The sequence below is a fragment of the Eleutherodactylus coqui genome, chromosome 1 (assembly GCF_035609145.1).
Source record: "Eleutherodactylus coqui strain aEleCoq1 chromosome 1, aEleCoq1.hap1, whole genome shotgun sequence".
Classification (NCBI taxonomy): domain Eukaryota; kingdom Metazoa; phylum Chordata; class Amphibia; order Anura; family Eleutherodactylidae; genus Eleutherodactylus; species Eleutherodactylus coqui.
This window is the reverse complement of record NC_089837.1, coordinates 476,926,539-476,946,542: the sequence shown is the minus strand read 5'-3', so window position 1 is coordinate 476,946,542 and position 20,004 is coordinate 476,926,539. Positions and strand designations below refer to the sequence as shown.

At 43.5% G+C, this 20,004-nt stretch overlaps 1 protein-coding gene across 1 annotated transcript; it reads right to left on the bottom strand.

Moving 5' to 3' along the window:
• Positions 1-3,996: 3,996 nt before the first annotated feature.
• On the bottom strand, positions 3,997-19,229 carry LOC136586571 (retinol dehydrogenase 16-like). The gene is made up of 5 exons (XM_066584707.1): positions 18,793-19,229; positions 13,403-13,722; positions 11,290-11,548; positions 6,737-6,900; positions 3,997-4,239 (listed from the first exon to the last, which is right to left on the bottom strand). The coding sequence occupies exons 1-5, from the start codon at positions 18,945-18,947 to the stop codon at positions 4,052-4,054; spliced, it is 1,086 nt and encodes a 361-aa protein (XP_066440804.1). The 5' UTR covers positions 18,948-19,229; the 3' UTR covers positions 3,997-4,051.
• Positions 19,230-20,004: the final 775 nt, after the last annotated feature.

Genomic DNA, 20,004 nt, shown 5'->3' with positions numbered 1-20,004 from the left:
GTTCCTACCCAAAGCATCATGGGAGATGTAGTTTTTGTTTCTAGAAGTAGCCAGAGCTCAATTGTAAGAATAAGCGTGGATCGCACTACAGTCAGAAGTAACCGCCGTGTGGAATCTTCAGCCGGTAACGTATATAACAAGTCACCTTGGCAGTGAGCGAAGAATGACTCTTTTCTGCACTGCTTGACCAGTGTTGACCACATGATGGCGCTCACTAAAGGTGGAGTAATGATTAGTCGTGTATACTGTAGATGATTCCACTAGATGGCAGTGTAGTTCTACCGTGTACAAACTCGCACGCGGCTTGATATAGTGTATTTATTGGGTGTAGACAATTTATTTATTGTTGTCATCTTTAACCCTTTAATAATGGGGTAGATTACTGAGGCAGAGGGATCAATGGAGAATCTGGACAGTTCTTCAGATTCTCCATTGATCCCTCTGCCTCAGTGATTTGCCTTAATAATGGGGCGTTTATTTCTTTTCATCATTTTTGTTTTTTCCTCTGCATTTTCCAAAAATCATAACTCTTTTTTTTTTCTTTTTTTTCCATCGATATAGCTATTTGGGCGCTTGTTCTTTGATAAATAATGCATTGGCAATACCAAATATGTTTTTTGGGTTTTATTTAGTTTTAATTTTTTTTTTTCATTATAAATGCAGAAGAGGGGAGGAGGGAGGATTAAACTTTTATTATCTTTTATTTTTTCTAATTAACTTGATTTTCAAATTTTTTTTGAAAGAGGGGGGGGAGGGGGACATGCACTTGCAACGATTTGACCATTCCTGTAGTAGGAAGTAATGCCTTAGTATTGCACTTTACTGCGATCTGACAGGCATTGCTAGATAGGTAATCTGCAATAGCAGCCCCAGGGGTCTACAGCAGGCCCCTGCCTGCCATGGCCACCGAATGGGACGTTGGGAGTCTCATTGCAGAGGACCGATTGGGACCCCAGAACAGAGAGTGGGGCATTTAAATGCAGCTGTTAGAATTAACAATGGCATTTAAACGGTTAACAGCTGCGATCAATCCTCATAAGGAAATTGAGATCATTCCATCACTCATACAGTACAATGCAATACTATAGTATCGCATAATACCGCTATTTAACAGACAGTCTTCACAAGGCCCCAGGCTGCCATGGCAACTAAACGGCACCTAACGATCTCTTTCGTCTGGGCTGTTGGGGATCCCCGGACATCGATTGGGGCATTAAAATGGCTAATAGACATGAATAGCGTTCACGTTGATCGGGGCTCTTGCTGGCATATGTCAGCAGTCAACGACGGCCGGCGCCTGCCATGTATGGGACAGGAGTGGGAGTCTGTCTGTTGTAACCTTTCCTGCCAGAAGTCAGTCTGTTTCCACCACAGCCGAAAAGCGAATGTCTTCAATACACTGTGAAGTCAATGGGAAAAACGGAGATCAATCAGGCACAGGGGCATAAAGACAAAGTTGTGCCCAAGTTTAGGCAGCATTCACACTGCACATAGTTCACTGAAGATGGCAGCCGCGCATTACAATTTTATCCCCCTTAATTTGGCATGCAGGCATATTGAAAAGAATGGTTTACTATAGAGTTGGTGGCATTTGTCAGGCCTCTAGAACTATGGGCACATGTATAGGCCAAATGTATCACTCAAACACTGTGTGAGCCTAGCATAACGGTATATTTACTGAGCGCTTAAAGGGGTTAGCCAGTTATAAGTTATTTCTGACAGTAGTAGACTGGTGAGAGTCTATCGCCTGAGACCACCACCGGTAAACTGGGCCTTTGGGCTTGTGAAGTGAGCTAATTTCTGCAGGAGGCAAACAGCTCCGTTCCGACTGTAGTGGCCCCCCTCGTTATTACCAGCATTGAAGTGCATGGCCTGCAATACCAAGCCTGACCACTGCAGGGGGAACTGAGCTGTCCGCTTCCTGCAGAAATCAGCTCAGTGCACAAGCACGAAGGTCCAGCTCACAGCAGACCTGCAGGTGTCCTAGGCAATGGAACCTCATTTATCTACTTTTGATGACCTATCCTAAGGACGGGCCATAAAAAAATAAAAAATAAAAATAAAAACACCCTTTAAGCACCTGACACCTGTACTTTCACACAGAAGTAATGATTGCTCACTGAATGGAGGCGGAGCATACCGAATATCTCTTCCCTAGTCACATGCTGTTTGCTTGCTATCTGAGCTCCTTAATTGGTAATCCATAAACATTGCTGATCTTAGTTAAGGTTTGCATAGTTAACTAGGTATAGAAGATCAAACAGCTGATAAAGCATTCTATTTGCTAAGCAGAGTACATTTCTAAAACAAAGTCTATCTTTAGTCAGCTGTCTTCCCAGGAGTAGATTCTGGAGTGAGCGATGGTCAATCGCAGCCTTCGTCTTCAGGCCCTCTATAACTTTCTGATTGTCCTATTCTTTAGAACAAAATATATCTGCATGTGTGTGTCAAGTAAGTTAGTCTGGAATGTTATCATCTCTCCTTAAGGAGAGCGCCTATAAAAAGGTGACTGAGGAGACTTATAAGGCCATGCATGGTCCTCTGGGAAATATATGCAAATAAGGAAGATGGAATAATACCTCTGCAGCGCCACCTATTGGATGGAGCATTCCTGCAAATCAGTGTCCGACCCTTTATACAGGTATTTAGAACAATGATTGGGAATTGAAAACCAAGCCAGAATAAGCAGCAACTAAAGGCCTGTTTAGACACAACGATTAACGCACAAAATTCGCCCAAAAGCCATCTTTTTAGCGATAATCGTTGTGTCTAAACGTGCGGCCATCATGAACTGTTCGTGTACTATTCGTTCATCGCTGATTTCTAGCACACTAAATATCAGTGATGAGCCTTATCAACACCGCCCGCTGAGTTCTCAGCGGGATACCAGCTGATAGCGTTCTTTCAGCTGGTATCCCGCAAGGAGCTCTCTTTAGCTACTTAAGTAATCGCTCAAAACTGTCATTCAAACTGCCATTTGAGCGATCATCTTGCTGTGTAAAGGCACCTCAAGTTAGAAAATGGAGTGGGGAACAAGATAGTGTTCAAAGACTACTTGTAATTATTAGGAAATTATAGCATCAGTTCCCCACAGCTCTGCTACATGCACGCGCACACACACTTTTCATCCCATGCAACAGGGATCACAACCAGCACAGCAGAATCCTGCACACACTGATCACCCCCTGGTCATGTCACCTACATAGGGGACTGATCACATGACTGACACCACAGGTGCTTTAAGCACACGGCTGCTGTCCATCTCTGAAGGTTTTTAATAAAGTGAAGGACCTGTGAGGACTTCAGTCATGTGATTAGGGACAGAGCTCAGAGCCCCGGTGACTGATCCTATGATGGTAGCATCCTCACATGTAACACACAGTCCGTCACAGACATGGTCGTTTTCCATAGCAGCTGAGGTGGCAAGGGTTTGTAAGGGTTGTAGCCCGATTGTAATCTGTACATGGATGAAGGATCTGTGATGACGTCACCGATATGGAATCAGGGGCGGAGAATGTAACTCACGAATACCGAGCCCAGGTGACTGATCACATGACGTTGACATCACCACAGGGCCTATAAGCACTTGGCTGCTGTCAGGCTCTGCATGTTTTATGTTTGAGGACCTTTTATGACAGTCATGTGATCAGGGGTGGAGAATATAACTCACAGGCACAGAGCCCAGGTGACTGATCACGGTGACATCAACACCGGTCCTGTAAGCACATAGCTGCTGTCAGGCTCTGCATGTTTTATGTTTGAGGACCTTTTATGACAGTCATGTGATCAGGGGTGGAGCATGTAACTCAAGGACAGACAGGTAGGCGCATCTTTGTTGGCTGCAAACAAATGAGCATGCCCTGTGGGTGCAAAAAGTACAATGAAATACACTGATGCACGTGCAAAAAAAAAAGCATTCATTCCACAAAACAGCGCTCAGGCACGGGCAAATGTGAAACAAACACAAAGAACAACTTTGATGGGTGAATAAACTTTTATATGTCAATATAGTTATAAAACGTAGATTTTTTTTTTTTTCATCTACAGAGGATTAACCAACTATGTAATCAGCAACACACGTAGGAAGATAAGACAGCGGCATGTAGAGGAGTTTGGCATATGGGCCAGCAGAATAACGGGTCCAGGGATGTACAGCAGTCAGGGCATGCTCCATGCAGTCTGTGACGACTGTCAGCTTGGCGCAAGTCCGTTCGCAGAGCGCATCGATGAATTTACAATCTGCAGAGAAAATACATATTTACAGCATCCAGTATTCTAATAGCAAACAGTAATATTACATAGTCTGTGAAAGTGATAAATTCAGGATTTTGGGGACATCAGCCAGTCGGAATCACCTCCTAACTTGCATTTTGTAAAGGAGACCGGTCTCCTCTCCCGATACGGCTGTTTTAGTAATAACTGAAAGTCCCAGAAGACTACAATTCTTTATAATCTGTATGTGCAACATTGTATCGTTCCTCTATTGTTCCTCCTGTAAACTTATGAATGCATTTACACTTGGATGTCACTTTTCTCCCCTCATCTAAAGAATGTGTCCCTATATAGTGTAAGCCAGGGGTATCAAACTTATTTTCAGCGGGGGCCACATCAGCATTAGGCCTTCTTCACATGGGCCTATATTTGCAGACTTTTTGTGCACGCAAAATTTATGTACGCAATATTCAGAGAATAGAAACCATTGATATCAATTGGTTCGTACACATTTTCCGTATTTTGCGGGCGCATTTCTTGCATGCGGAAAAAAAATAGCTGTAAAATCCATGAAAAAAACCCCAAACTGTATCCCATTAGGCTAAATAGCCATTTAAATCCTAACGTGGGCGAGTTCCCCGCACATATGCGCATGCCCTGTGTGTGCGCAAAAAAAGTACAGTAAACTCTGAAGACATGTACACAAAGCAACCTCCTTCATAGCGTAAACATGTTGCGCTGAAGCATGTGTATTTGCGCATATGCCAGTCTGAAGGAACCCTTATAGTTGTCTTCAGAGTCATTTATAAGGGCTCATTCACACGGGGATATTTGCGCTCCGTATGAGGTGTGTATTTTTCCATGCGATATACAGACCGCTTAATCCTCTAATTTTCATTGGAATATTCAGACATGCATTTTTTTTTTCACACGTGTAAAAATATCCAGCAGGTCTCATTTTGGTCCATATTGGACTGAATTTGCTCATTAAAGTTAAGTTTTTTTCCTTCTTCTCTTTTTGAGCACGTTAAAAACACAGTGAATACATGTGCAAAAATATACAAGCAGGTCCAAATACGCACAGTTTTGGTCCATCAAAACAGTATATTTCACGTACCGAAACTGCATACAACTGTGTGGGTGAGCCCTAAAATGTAACTACTTCTTAACATGACTACGGCGCTATAGGCACTGTGATGGGGTTTCTCTATTTCCACCTTAGTTTCTTGTCGAATGACTGCTGGGCTCTTGCTCTAATAGCAGGAACTGAAGAGACCTTTGATTCCCACTGTTTAACCCTTTACACGCCGCAGTAAATCAAAGTCCCCTACTGGGACAAAAAGTAAAAAAATTAAAAAAAAAAAAAAAAGATTAAAAAAATAACCCAAAGACTATGTAAATAAAATCAATCACAAATTAGGTATTGTTGCATTCATAATAAGCCAGAGGAAAGAAAAAAAAGGGTACCACATTATTTAACCCACAGAGTACACACCAAGGGAAAAAAAAAAAAAAAAGCAAAAATAGCTAATTGTACCTATCTCGTCTTGCAGAAAACAGAATAGAACGGAATCAAAATATTGCAGGGGATCAACAAATGGTACTAATAAAAATTACAACTGGTCACCAAAAAAAAAAAAATTAAATAAATAAAAAAGACCCTCACATAACACAGTTAACAATAAAGAAAAATGATAGGGGTCTTTAAATGCAGTGATAAACAAAAAATAAGTGTTTAAAAAAAACAAAACAAACCGTATAAATTTGGTGTTGACGTAATCGTACCGGTCTGCAGAATTAATTTAACTTCTAATTTATACTGCAGGGTGAACACCGATAATAAAAAATAGTAACATGCCAGTACTACAGATCTTGTTAAAACAAAAAAAAAGAAAAAAAAAAGAAAGTGGAATAAAAAGCAATTAAAACGTTATATATTCCCAAAAATTGGATAAATGAGGAGTTCATATCGCAAAAAAACAAGCTCCGTTGATGTACAAATAAAAAGGCTATATTTTTTGGAATGAACACCTCAAAAGACAAATCTTTGAAAAAAATAAATAAATAAATTAAAAAAAAAAAAAAATTGTACAAAATTTGCAAAAACACTGTATAAACTTGGTGCTGCTGGAATTGTACAGACCCCCCGAATAAGGTTATTGCATTATTTATTTTGCACACTGTACACCATAAAAATGAAATCCAAAAAAGCTGAATTTTCCCCCCCCCAACCCCCTTAAAATAATTAATAAAAAGTTATACAATACATTGTGTCCCCAAAAATGCTGGCATTAAAAAACACAACTTTTCCCGACAAGAAACAAGCCCTCATGGCTATGTTGAAGGAAAATGTAAAAAGGTTATGGCTCCTGGAATGCGATGAGAACCCCCCCCCCCCCCAAAAAAAATAAAAAAATAAACCACACCTAATAAAGGAGTTGGTCATTAAGGGGCAAACAGGCTTCGTCACTAAGGGGTTAATGCCGTAACATCGATAACACACCCCTTCATGCCCGATACTTACAGTTGTGATAGTAATGCTCCCCGTAGTCGTTTCTAACATCCGGCCGTATTTTCTTCCATTTGTCGGTAACCGCTTCTTTTAATCGTGCTGCATGGAGAATTTCAGTTTTAAAGAAATCCGGATTAATGATGGAGACCTTCACGCCAAAGGTTTTGAGCTCTCGTCTGCAATAAGGAGTAAATGATGAAAGAGCGTCATTTTTTCATTTTTTCTTCTTTAACCATTTTGTTTCAAGATCCATATAGTAGTAGGGGGGGAAAATCAGAAACTGAACCCGCACCATACAATAGGGGTAATGGCTGTTTCTTACAGCTGACACCCACCTGCAATCAACACTCCCAATGTCGGCAGCATTTAAATTCCCCGATTGGTGTTCGGGGTGTACTGAATGCCCCCCCGCGATCAGTTGTCATGGCAGCAGGGGGCTTTCTAAATGGTGTATTATAATATGGCCGATAGGAGTGCCCGCCCTGGGCCTGAGGCTCCAGGGGATCCCCATGGCCATCCAAAATTACCCATATTGATAATCCGCCAGTCCTTGGGCCTCTTGGAGGGGAAAGACATTTTTTGGAGGTGGGGGAACCCCCCCCCCCCCCAAAAAAAAAAAAAAAACCAAACAAAACACAACCTGTGCCGCTCCTAATACTCCTGGCCTCTGCAGTCCATGCTGCCTGCACTGTTCACCCAATGGGTTCCTGGTAGAGAAATCATGTGATCACTGCAGCCGGGCACTGGGCTCAGCAATCATATGATTGCTTGACCTGGAGGGGAGTGGGCAAGCTATGCAGGTAGCAAGGACTGCAGAAGCTGAGGCGTAAGAGAGGCGGCACAGGCGAGTGGAACCTTGCTTTTACTATACACAAAGGGTACTGATACTGAATGTGTGTGGTGGGGAATATATGGGGCATTATCACTGAGGTCTGTGAGGGCTTTTACTACTAAATGGTGGCCTATATGGGGAATTATCATTGAGCGGGAGCCTATAAGGAGCATTATTACCGACTGGGGGCCTGTATGGGTCATTACTACTGAGTGGGGGACTATTTAGAGCATTACTACTGAGTGGGGACAGTTTTACTGTGCGAGAGACATAAAAAGTGGCACTTATGTGGGGCCTCAAGGGAGTACATAAAGGGGGAAGCTATTACTATGTGTGTCACCTCAGATGACATTAGTACTATATGGGGCACTATGGATGGGGAGATTATGTGGAAGTAAAACAGAGCTAGGTGCCTGGAAAAATTGAAAAGTGAGGCTGCCTGCAGACGGGCAGGTCGGATCTGGCTGCGAGGATTCTCGCCGCGGGACCCGAGCGCCTGCAGAGAGCGTCGTGTACTCACCCGCGGCTCCGGCTGTTCGATGTGCCGGGTTGCCGGTGCATGCGCAGACCGGAGCCGGCGGCCGGGCAGTGATGTTTCGAGCCCCGCACAGAAATAGAGCATGCTGCAGTTACTTTGCCGCGTGGCCGTCTGCTTAGCAAACGCAATCCTATGGCAGCTTCCAAGGGTGGAAATTCCGCGGGAAATCCCGCCGCGAAGTTTCCGCCCGTCTGCAGGCTGCCTGAAAGAGGTCTATTTTCAGCAGATTCTAAAGAGACTAGGTATGACTGGGAGAAATCATGGCAATCTGGGCTGGATGAAGAAAAAAAGGAAAGTGAACGACTCAAGTCAGAGGAGACGTCACTGATCACTGGATATACCAGTACAGTAATCACTGATATGGTCTGTTTGTGCCTGTGTAGATCTTGTATATACTACTATATGGTCACTGCATGGGGGTATTAATCAGCATGTAGGGGCATTATGTTGTCTTGATTTGGAGGTATGAATGGACCCTCATATGGTGTTGTTTTGGTAATATTGATCTTTGTAGTGGTCTTTATTCAGTGGCGGTATGTTGGTATTAATCACTATGTGGTGGTAATATGTGATCACGATGTGGCAGTATTATTTGGCCCATCATGATAGTGTTACTATTGGTAATGTTGGTCATGGTATGATGGGTTTTGTTGAGTGAGTGTATGGAGGTAATTACAGTTAGGGCCAGAAATATTTGGACAGTGACACAAGTTTTGTTATTTTAGCTGTTTACAAAAACATGTTCAGAAATGCAATTATATATATAATATGGGCTGAAAGTGCACACTCCCAGTTGCAATATGAGAGTTTCCACATCCAAATCGGAGAAAGGGTTTAGGAATCATAGCTCTGTAATGCATAGCCTCCTCTTTTTCAAGGGACCAAAAGTAATTGGACAATGGACTCTAAGGGCTGCAATTAACTCAGAAGGCGTCTCCCTCATTAACCTGTAATCAATTAAGTAGTTAAAAGGTCTGGGGTTGATTCCAGGTGTGTGGGTTTGGATTTGGAAGCTGTTGCTGTGACCAGACAACATGCGGTCAAAGGAACTCTCAATTGAGGTGAAGCAGAACATCCTGAGGCTGAAAAAAAAAAGAAAAAATCCATCAGAGAGATAGCAGACATGCTTGGAGTAGCAAAATCAACAGTCGGGTACATTCTGAGAAAAAAGGAATTCACTGGTGAGCTTGGGAACTCAAAAAGGCCTGGGCGTCCACGGAAGACAACGGTGGTGGATGATCGCCGCATACTTTCTTTGGTGAAGAAGAACCCGTTCACAACATCAACTGAAGTCCAGAACACTCTCAGGGAAGTAGGTGTATTTGTCTCTAAGTCAACAGTAAAGAGAAGACTCCATGAAAGTAAATACAAAGGGTTCACATCTAGATGCAAACCATTCATCAATTCCAAAAATAGACAGGCCAGAGTTAAAATTTGCCGAAAAACACCTCAAGAAGCCAGCCCAGTTCTGGAAAAGTATTCTATGGACAGATGAGACAAAGATCAACCTGTACCAGAATGATGGGAAGAAAAAAGTTTGATGAAGAAAGGGAACGGCACATGATCCAAGGCACACCACATCCTCTGTAAAACATGGTGGAGGCAACGTGATGGCATGGGCATGCATGGCTTTCAATGGCACTGGGTCACTTGTGTTTATTGATGACATAACAGCAGACAAGAGTAGCCGGATGAATTCTGAAGTGTACCGGGATATACTTTCAGCCCAGATTCAGCCAAATGCTGCAAAGTTGATCGGACGGCGCTTCACAGTACAGATGGACAATGACCCCAAGCATACAGCCAAAGCTACCCAGGAGTTCATGAGTGCAAAAAAGTGGAACATTCTGCAATGGCCAAGTCAATCACCAGATCTTAACCCAATTGAGCATGCATTTCACTTGCTCAAATCCAGACTTCAGACGGAAAGACCCACAAACAAGCAAGACCTGAAGGCTGCGGCTGTAAAGGCCTGGCAAAGCATTAAGAAGGAGGAAGCCCAGCGTTTGGTGATGTCCATGGGTTCCAGACTTAAGGCAGTGATTGCCTCCAAAGGATTCGCAACAAAATATTGAAAAAAAAAATATTTTGTTTGGGTTATGTTTATTTGTCCAATTACTTTTGAGCTCCTAAAATGTGGAGTGTCTGTAAAGAAATGTGTACAATTCCTACATTTTCTATCAGATATTTTTGTTCAACCCTTTAAATTAAACGTTACAATCTGCACTTGAATTCTGTTGGAGACTTCATTTCAAATCCAATGTGGTGGCATGCAGAGCCCAACTCGCGAAAATTGTGTTACTGTCCAAATATTTCTGGCCCTAACTGTATATGGGCCATGATGATTACAGTGATACCATGTGTAGCTTATATGTAGCTCATTATCAGGGCTGAATCCGTATATATATAAAATGCCAATGATATCTGCTGTGTTCCTCCAGGCAGATTCGGAGCAGTTAGGGTACATTCACACATAGCAGATTTTTGTGTGGTTCCGCACCAAAAACTGCACTGTTGGTGCAGCTTTCACTCTGAATTAAAGGGATGAATTGTGCTGCAGATCCATGTCAAAAATCAGCACCAAATCTGCTACATATGAACATACCGTTAAAGGCAATCATATTGGGAATATTGGGGTACACACACACACACACACACACACACACACACACACACACACACACGATTTGCTGTTGACATGGAGGAACCTAAGTTGTGGGAACAGCCCCAGGCCTTTGGTCAACTAAATCTGCCATTGGTTGGGACCCATCTGCGAGAGTCTGCCTTGTCAAGGCAGATGGGCTTACAAAATTTGATCAAAATGTGTGCCAAGAACCTCAAACTTGAAAGTCTAGTAAATATGACAGTAATGCAAATTAAAATGATAAAGATATTACATGTTTGACTATATCTTGGCACCATCAGAATGCTGCCGCTTCTTTGGAATGATATCTGATCAGTCATTCATGCCTAAAGATGTTTGGGAACAAATATGACCAGAATCTAGAACGCCAACACAAAATTTTACATGCGGTAAGAATGGGAACAGGGTTCCACCTGGATATGGAAAGTTGTTTTTTTCTAAGGGGGTACCCCATTAGTAAGGTTGGAAATCAATGCCGTATACATTATTTTAAGCTACTCATGGTAGCAGTTTGTATTATCCCACATTTCGTATCAGATAAACTATTTTACCTTAGGCTGTCTGAGAATGCTTCAACGCCAAACTTCGACATGCAGTATCCGCCTCCACACAAGGATATCCTCCCAGCAATGCTGGATACATTTACAATGCGGCCTTTAGATTTTCTGATCAACGGAAGCAAATTGATTGTTACATCTACCATCCCCAGGAGATTGACATCTAGAATTTTTCGAAAGTCTTCCTTTGTTAGCCATTCATTAGGGGCCGTAGGGATTAAAATACCAGCATTATTTACTAGTCCCCATAGACCTGTGAAAAAAAACAAAAACATAAAAAGTGTCTTATCTGCCCCTTTAATATACCATGCTAGGACATTTACATTTTATAGGAGGAGTTCCGCTTGGAACATTCCCTCTAGGAGCCGGAGAGAAGACCGGGTAGCAGGGAGCAGCTCTAGCTCAGATCGACCTGGCCCAATAGTTGCCTAATGATTGGATGCCATATAATACTACACTAGTGCTACCTGCAGGAAAGGGGGGGGGGGGGGGGTTTGCATTTGCGCACGGCAGACAAACACGCCCCATGTTTAATGGCTATTTAACCTAATTAGGTCCAGATGTCTGCTTTTTTTTCCCCCCACAGGATTGCGCAGTGTATAGCGCATCTGTGTGCGCATTGCGTGTTTATTTGCAACTAAGGAAGATGGAACTGCCAATAGACTTCTATGGAGACCTGCGATGCGTAAATACAGCGTGCACGCAAAAAAAGAAAAGGAGAACAAACCGAATTAAATCAATAGGTTCTCTGCGTATTGCACCGCAAATTTTGCGTACACAAATATTCCCGTAGACTAATGATGCGAACTAATGCAGTGTAAATGCACAAATCTCTGTTTGTCCAGGACCAGAGGGTCCCTTTAAGCTTTTGCAATCCAATTTTGGATCAGGGTGTTTTCTCTTTCTGCCATTATACAGTAGCGCCATCTGCTGGCTAGAACCAGTACTGCGGTATGGGACATGCTGGAGAGGCCCCTCGACAGAGCGGCCAGTAATATACAGTAAGAATACCCTGCCGGACGTCTTCTGACATCGGAGCTGTACAGCCTTTAATCAGAATGTCTTTAGACATCAGACGGTGGATTGGAAAGTTTGGCAATTCAGGTTTATAAGCTGCCGTAGATTTACAGCTCCTGAACACTTGCATTTTTCTTGCATGTTTTTTTTAACGCAATTGTCAATGGGACTTTCTAAAGTTAAAAACGCGTCGCAAGTTCATTTCTTGCAATTTTTGTGCGATGCGTTTTTAACATTAGAATGTCCCATTGACAATCGCGTGAAAAAAAAAAAAACACAAGAAAAACGCAAGTGCGCAGGAGCCCTTAAAGGGGTTTTCCACAATTTAAAATTGCTTCACAACCACTCTATTCTTCCCCTTTGCTGCTGACTGGAACATGTGACTGCTGCAGCCAATCAGGAAGGACAGAATGGTTACAAAGCTATTTTAAGTAATGGGAATACCCTTTTGGGGCTTATTGTGACGACTGTATATCGGCCAGGTATTCACGCCCAGCCATTATACAGTGTCCCTCTCTGCAGGGAGAGGAGGCTGGAAGAGGCGGGAGCAGTGCTCTGAGCTCCGCCCCCTCTCTGCCCCTTGGCACTATTTGCAAATGAAGGGGTGGGATGTGGTTGGAGCTAAGTCGGGGAACTTAGCCCTGCCCCCACCCCGCCTCCTCATTGCAAATAGTGCCAAGGGGTGGAGAGGAGGCAGAAAGGGGGCGAGAGCTTAGTACACTGCTTCTGGCTCTTCTAGCTTCCCTCCCCTGCAGAGAGGGATGCCGTATATCAGCCGGCGTGAATACCCGGCCGATATACGGTCGTCTGAATAAGCCCTTAAGCCAATTTTTGGTGTAAGTGATAGTAAAGACGTAAGGGGGTGGGAGGCCCTACTAAACACAAATTTCTCTCACCACTTTAGAAAAAAGGCCAGATAAATACAAAAATGTCAGAAACTTCCAATTTCTAGGCCAAATGTGGCCTGCGCTATAATTCGCAACTTTTTGCATGCCATAATTGTAACATAAATTCCCCTCTAGGTTCCAACCGGGGAATCCAGGACTTTTTGGAGCTCGTTACCCATTAATAAATATTGTCCAGTAATTACCTTTGTCAGTAACAATGTCAGCAACCCACTTGGCAGCCGCACTGACACTTTGGCTGTCGGTGACATCAAGGTTTATAGTTTGCAGTCTGCTGGAGGTTTCCTTCTTTAACTCCTTAGCTCCTGCATCTGTTAAACAAGCTGCCAAAACCTTCATTCCTCGGCCGTCCAGCTGCTTAGCGATCTGTCTTCCAAATCCCGTGTCACACCCAGTGATAAAGACATACTTGTCTGAGAGATTTCCTAGGAGCTGACTCTGTCTGTGCCATCTGTACCAGAGGATCAACCCCAATACCACCAGCAGAGGGAGCCACATGACTGCACTGGAAGACATCATTAAAGGGGTTTACAGTCTTGTCAGGTGTTTCTTCAATATTACGGCGGCTTCACATGAGCGTATGCATAAATATATTTGGGCTATGAACGAGGTAGATTTGCATTCATATTGATGCATTTTAATACACTTTTTGAGCGCTTAGGGCCTGTTCACATGCAGGCAAACCCCTGTAGTGTCCTAGTGTAGGGACCTTTCAACTAAGGTTGCGACATCGAAAAACGATATATCGCTAATGCTTTGGTGATACTTTTCATCGATGTTGTTATGTCCGATATATTGGTAACATCGATCATTTAAGGCGATTTATCGATTTTTGTTAAAGGAGATGTCTCGAGGCAGGAGTGGATTTTTTTTTTGCCCAGTCCCCCTAATTAAGCACACATTACTAATTACCCCTGTAAATGACATTTCTAGCTGGTTTGTACTTACCGTTCCAGCAACTTATAAACATTTTCCCAAGATGGCCGCCGGCTCTTTTCCAATCACTTGCTGCAGCCCGATGTGCGCGCTCCCGAGACGCTACCAGCTGTGTCTCCCTGACAACCAGACGCCCCGCAGCCGCCGACCAGACCCCTGGAGTGAACACGGACGACCAGTCACCCACCTCCAGGCAGCAGGTAACCAGCGCAGCCGCCCACCCCCCATCGCAGCGACAGCCCCCCCGGCGCAGCGGCAGCCCCCCCCCGGCCCATCACTTACCTGGGTGGCAGGACGGCGGGACAGCTGGGCAGCTTCTCGGGACAGCAGGGCGGCTCTGCACCTTCCTCTAACAGAGGATGGCACGGAATGGCCGCTCCAGCGCGCTCCCGAGCAGTGACAGCTCGTCTGCGCATGCGCAGAAGAGCTGTAGCGGGGAGCACACTGAAGCGGCTCGTGCTGAAAGGAGGAGAACGGACTGCGCAAGCGCATCTAAAAAAGCAAGCTGCCAGCGAATTTAGACGGAGCCATGGAGACGAGGACGCTAGCAACGGAGCAGGTAAGTGGAATAACTTCTGTATGGCTCATATTTAATGCACGATGTATATTACAAAGTGCATTAATATGGCCATACAGAAGTGTATAACCCCACTTGCTATCACGGGACAACCCCTTTAAGATGAAACATGTCTTGTGGTCTAATGACCAGATTTTCTTGCCCTTTCCTTTGTGTTGTACAGGATGGAGTTTTGCTTGAGGCACTAATGAACTTATAAACAAGTTCTAGAAACTTTTGGAAAGTGTGAGGTGACTCTGTCACCAATAAGGTTTGCTCCAGGCAGAACGACTCTCAGAAAAGTGGGGTCTTGAGCCCCTTCTCCACATGCGTTTCTTCATCGCGTTAGACGCAGGCTCTGTACGCTTGCATCTACCGTGATGGCTGTGGGCAATGCTTTCTAAATGCAAGCATTTCCACATGCAGATGGAGGGCTGTGCTGAACGCAGTGCCCATAGAAAAGATAGGAGACCCATCTAACGCAATTACAATTGCATTGGCGTTGCCAGTCCCTGCATTGTTTACAAGTTGCCATGGAGACAGTTGGTCCCTCAGCGACAACTTGAAAAAAAAAAAAAATGCAGGGCACGCAGCCCCACAAACTCAGAGATCATGCTCACATCCCGTCAGATTCAGCGTCCATCTTCTAGTCTCCTTGTAGCTTGTAGGACCTGGTTTCAGTGTGTTTGTTGGCTCATTAGATAACGAACGATTATTGGGGCCAATGATAAAAAAAACAACTTCCTTTCATACACCTGATTTTAATTATCTGTAATTTTTTAGTTTCATTTGTAACTTTAATATATTTTCATGATGTTATTAATAGTTATAAGTTAATAATGAAGTCAACAGTTTAATAAAAAAAAAACAAAAAAAACAACTATAATTTTTTTGTTGATTGTGTTGCTTTATTAACCACAGACCTGTTTTATTTGTATACAGCATTAAAAAAACGTCGATATATCAATAGTTTTCCACCAATATTTTACAATAAGCAATAGATTGTTCAGTGATAGTTGATAAACCTAGCTTATCTCCCAGCCAATCCTAAACTAGTAGGTCGGCTGTCTACCTAATCCCGGGGCTGCTCAGGGTGACTGACACAACACACAGACTTAGGGCGAGTTCGGCACAGTCACTCCGGGTAAGGTTACACAGACACCAGACATTTGGCCTATTATTGACCTAGATAAAGCCAATACACACAACACATTCACCAGTACAAACTACAGGAGACAAACAATAAAGTGTTGAAAGTAGGGTTGGGACATCGGCACAAAAATGTTGATAGTGAGTTCGTCTGGAGAGGAGAAGGAGTGTGTGTTTTGAGGAGCCCAGAGCCAGAGTATGGAGCTTAAACAAGCCAGGCTTAAGTCGAGGAGGAGTGTATGGAGTGTATCCAAGTTCAATAGAATGAAGAAGTCAAGATTTAAAGTCTTTCACCCCTGCTGGTGGATGGAGCACTGTCATGCCAGACCACTATGAACTAGAAGAAAATTGTCATTACCAAGCATACTAAATCGGGGTGAAGCAAATTATGCCTCAGGATAGAACTAGATGAAAAAGGGCTGGTATTTCAAGCTATGTCTGAGACGTTTATGTCCCATGAATTGTAAAGTTGAACTGTTCTGTTGCTGTGAAGTTATTGAGTAAATTGCGTACCTTCAGTTTACTTCATCAAATCTAGTTTGGCCTCTTTATTTGATCGCTACCAGAAGGAGTCTTCAAGAAGAGGTACTGGCGTCACGTGAACATTTAAATGGCAGCATTCAGCGATGCCCTTGTGCCTTTTGTCACTGTAAGCAGCCAAAACAGGCCATTTCTTGGTGCTCCGGGGAGGAATGGCAGTGCCATCCGTGACAACCATCTTGCTTCCCCGGCTGTCTCCACCCCTCCCATGAAGGTCTGCGCTTGGCGGCCATACCCCTACCTCCTTCCCCCGATTTAAAAGGCTGTCTAGCCTAATCAGGTCTGGAGGTGTTCTTTTTTTCATGGCATTGCACAGTGTATTGAGCATTTGCACACGTCCCAAAGTAAAACAAGAAGACAATCTGGACCTCATTGAGCTAATAGCATTCTTTACACAATCTTTTATTGACTTTTAACCCATGGAAAGGGTTTCGCACAAACTGGCCCGGTGGGAGTAAAACCTAAAGTACTATGTGCAGACACTCATGCACATGTACCTCATCCAACCTCATTTATGCGCAAATATGTTGAGCTGCGGCGAGCATTTCTTGCGCATATGGTCATCTGAATAAGCCCTTACTTTGGTGTTAAGACTGTAGCAATATTGTACAGCGATAAGGAGCCCGTAATTCGCTCCACAGTAGCTTTCTAGCAGTATACTGTAATTAGTACAGAAGTGATGACTCTGCATCAATAAGCAACCCGGTCAATAAATAGACAAATGGGCATAAAAGTAGAGCAAGCTGCGTGTGACACACACACACACACACACACACACACACGACCCCATTGCAATCAATGGGTTCCATTTTATGCATATTGCGTGCACAAATTTTGCACATGCAAAAATGCATAAAAAATAAAAGATACGCCCATGTGAAGGAGCCCGAAGACCGGGCTTACATGTGTATGGTCACAGTGCATTACGTGCACACGTAATACACTGTACAAATCTTACGTTCACGAATTGCTTAAAATATGCACACAAAACAATTGCAGCATATTCTATCTTGGCGTTTATTACGCCTTTATACACGCCAAGATGGTGATTGGCAGCACAGGGCAATAAAAGCAGGTCATTGCAAACCCTCTGCGTGTCTCGCACGCGGCACATTACGGCCGTGTGAGCCGCGCCTAACACTTTTGGGCTTGTTTTAAACATGGAGGAATGTGCACTAATATTTACGTTATTGAGAGTAGGCACCAGCGTTATATATTCCAATATTATATTGTCTGGGGTCTCATTTGGTCCGCCAGAGGAAAGCCCATCCCTCCATCTGTAAGGATATGTATGTCTATATAGCATAATAAGCTATATTCCCCATAAACCCAAGGGGCACAGCAAAGGAACATGCGCAATATGCTGCGCAATTCTGGACCTCAATAGGCTACAAAGCCTTGTAAATCAGGGCTGGGTGCAAGAAGTATAGCACTGTGCGCCGTAAGTGTAACACCACATATTCTGGACCACACAGGGGTTTTCTTCTCTTGTGCAAGCGCTGTACAGACAGGACTTTGCATGAACAATATAGAAGGCTATGATCACACATGGTGGAAATACTGCGGAAGAAAAACCCGCAGCATATACTGGCAAACACCGTGAATGAGCTTTTAACAAATTTCATCCATATGGTGCAGAAAAATGCTTACAGAATTGACAAACTGAGGCTTCATACGCACGGCCGAGCGCGATATTGGGCCGTGAAACTTGGCGTTGTACCAGCAGCGATGCAAAGCTTTTAGTGTAAAAAAAATAAATAAAAAAATCTCCGCCTCCCATCACGACGGTGAGGTTGCAATCCTCTGGCGTGGCTTTCAACCACGGCAAGTGTTTTCCATTGTTTTCAATGGGAGGCCTCGCATCGCATGAACTGAGGGAATGCCCAAAGATAGGACATGCGGTGAGTCTTTTTTTTCCTACATCACGATGCTGGAAAAAAAAAAAATTGCCCATGTATGTGACCCCATAAAAAAAAAAAAAAAAAAAAAAAAAAAAACAAAAACAAAAAGTGGTTCATATTCCTGCGCCTTGCAGTGCACATATGTCATGTGATTTTCATGACCGTGTGAAAGCGGCCTGAACAGATATTAAACTCGAAGCGTGTCAATTTATTATGCAGATTTTCAGTACTTCAAACGTTAAATCTGCGTCAAAATCCCTATGTAACGTGCAAATCTTACATGGGACTGCAGCAAAGACGTAGAAGAAGTGCAAAGTTTTCCTTTATACTTGTGTTCTGGGTTTGGCTTACAAATATTGATACAAAGTAAGCTCCGCAGTCATATAGAACACATGTAGTTACTTTATACATGGATACTTTAGATAGTTGTAAATAGAACAGATGCCTCTATTAGTCTGTGGAATGGCCAACTAAACATCTAAAACTCACTTACCTTTTAAGATGCGCAAACCTCTTTTTCCGAGGTTCTAGCTGACGCTCCCCCCTTCTGCAGTAACATACAGCAGGGACTTTAGTTGAGACCTTGTAGAGGGAGGAGAGAAGAAAGAACTTGCTGATTCGGTACAACCTGAAAGTGTTTGCTGGCATATTAACCCATTGTGTTCTGGAATGTATCGAGGCAGAAGATATGCGCACACCGTACTAGATGCCAATGCTGAACGGCGAAATAAACCAGTTATTATTCCGTAATAGAAAGCAACAAGAACTGGGCACCTGCCTCGGCGGAAGCGCACTTAGGCGTGCATGTGCGTGTTTTACTGCACTGTAAGGGCTCCTTCAGATGAGCGTTTGTGCAAAAACGATCACCGCAGCACAGTGGATTTGCGCACACACACGAGCGTGCATTAAAGCCTAATGAGGTCCAGCTGTCTTCTTTTCCCACCTTTTGCGCAGTGCTTCAGTCATCCCCTTGAGTATTTGTGCACATCACATAGACTTCTATAGGGCCATTCCTGTGCAAAATGCAGGACAATAGAGCAAGAACTATTTTTTTGCGCAACTGAAATGCGCGCGAAATATATACACATGTGAACGAACCTATTGAAATCAATGGATTCTACTCTCTGCGTATTGCGCACGCCAATTTTGTGAGCACAATATGTGTATGAATTTGTGCGCCCAATATGCAGTGTATACAACCCATTGATTTAAATGGGTCAGTTCACACTTTTGTATTCTGCGCATGTATATGTGCAAAAAAAAAAGAAAAATCGTAGCTTGCTCTACTTTTGTGCGCATTTGTGCAGTAAAGGTAAATTTTCCTGCGTTCTGCACAGCAAAAGTACCATAGATATTGGTCCTCTTTATACACAAATACCCTGCGCTGCGGCGAGCGTCTGAGGCTATTACTAGTCTGGATTACTTTAAAATAAAATTCTTTTGCAACTGTGCAAAGTCTGTTTACTGACAGATGAGGACTGACAGTAGTTTCCCACACTAGAGCTCCCTCTAGTGACAGGGATACAACACTGCACAACAAAGCTTCCTCTACTGTTTAGTACTACTACATGTCAGCACTGGCTGAACATGGTACTACCTCCAATTTGGAACACCTTTTATGCTATATGACACCTATTAGCACTGCCATGGGCATATCCATCATTGCACTTTGAGCATGCTCCGAGGGCAATAATGAATGTGCCCT

What these genes read in the sequence shown, in the direction of transcription:
- LOC136586571 (XM_066584707.1), bottom strand. Translation starts at nt 18,947, where the DNA reads ATGCCAGCAAACACTTTCAGGTTGTACCGAATCAGCAAGTTCTTTCTT. An exon ending in GCATTCTCAGACAGCCTAAG is followed by an intron (nt 6,901 to 11,289) that starts GTAAAATAGTTT and finishes TCCTTATTGCAG; the next exon opens with ACGAGAGCTCAAAACCTTTG. An exon ending in GGAGCATTACTATCACAACT is followed by an intron (nt 4,240 to 6,736) that starts GTAAGTATCGGG and finishes TTTTCTCTGCAG; the next exon opens with ATTGTAAATTCATCGATGCG.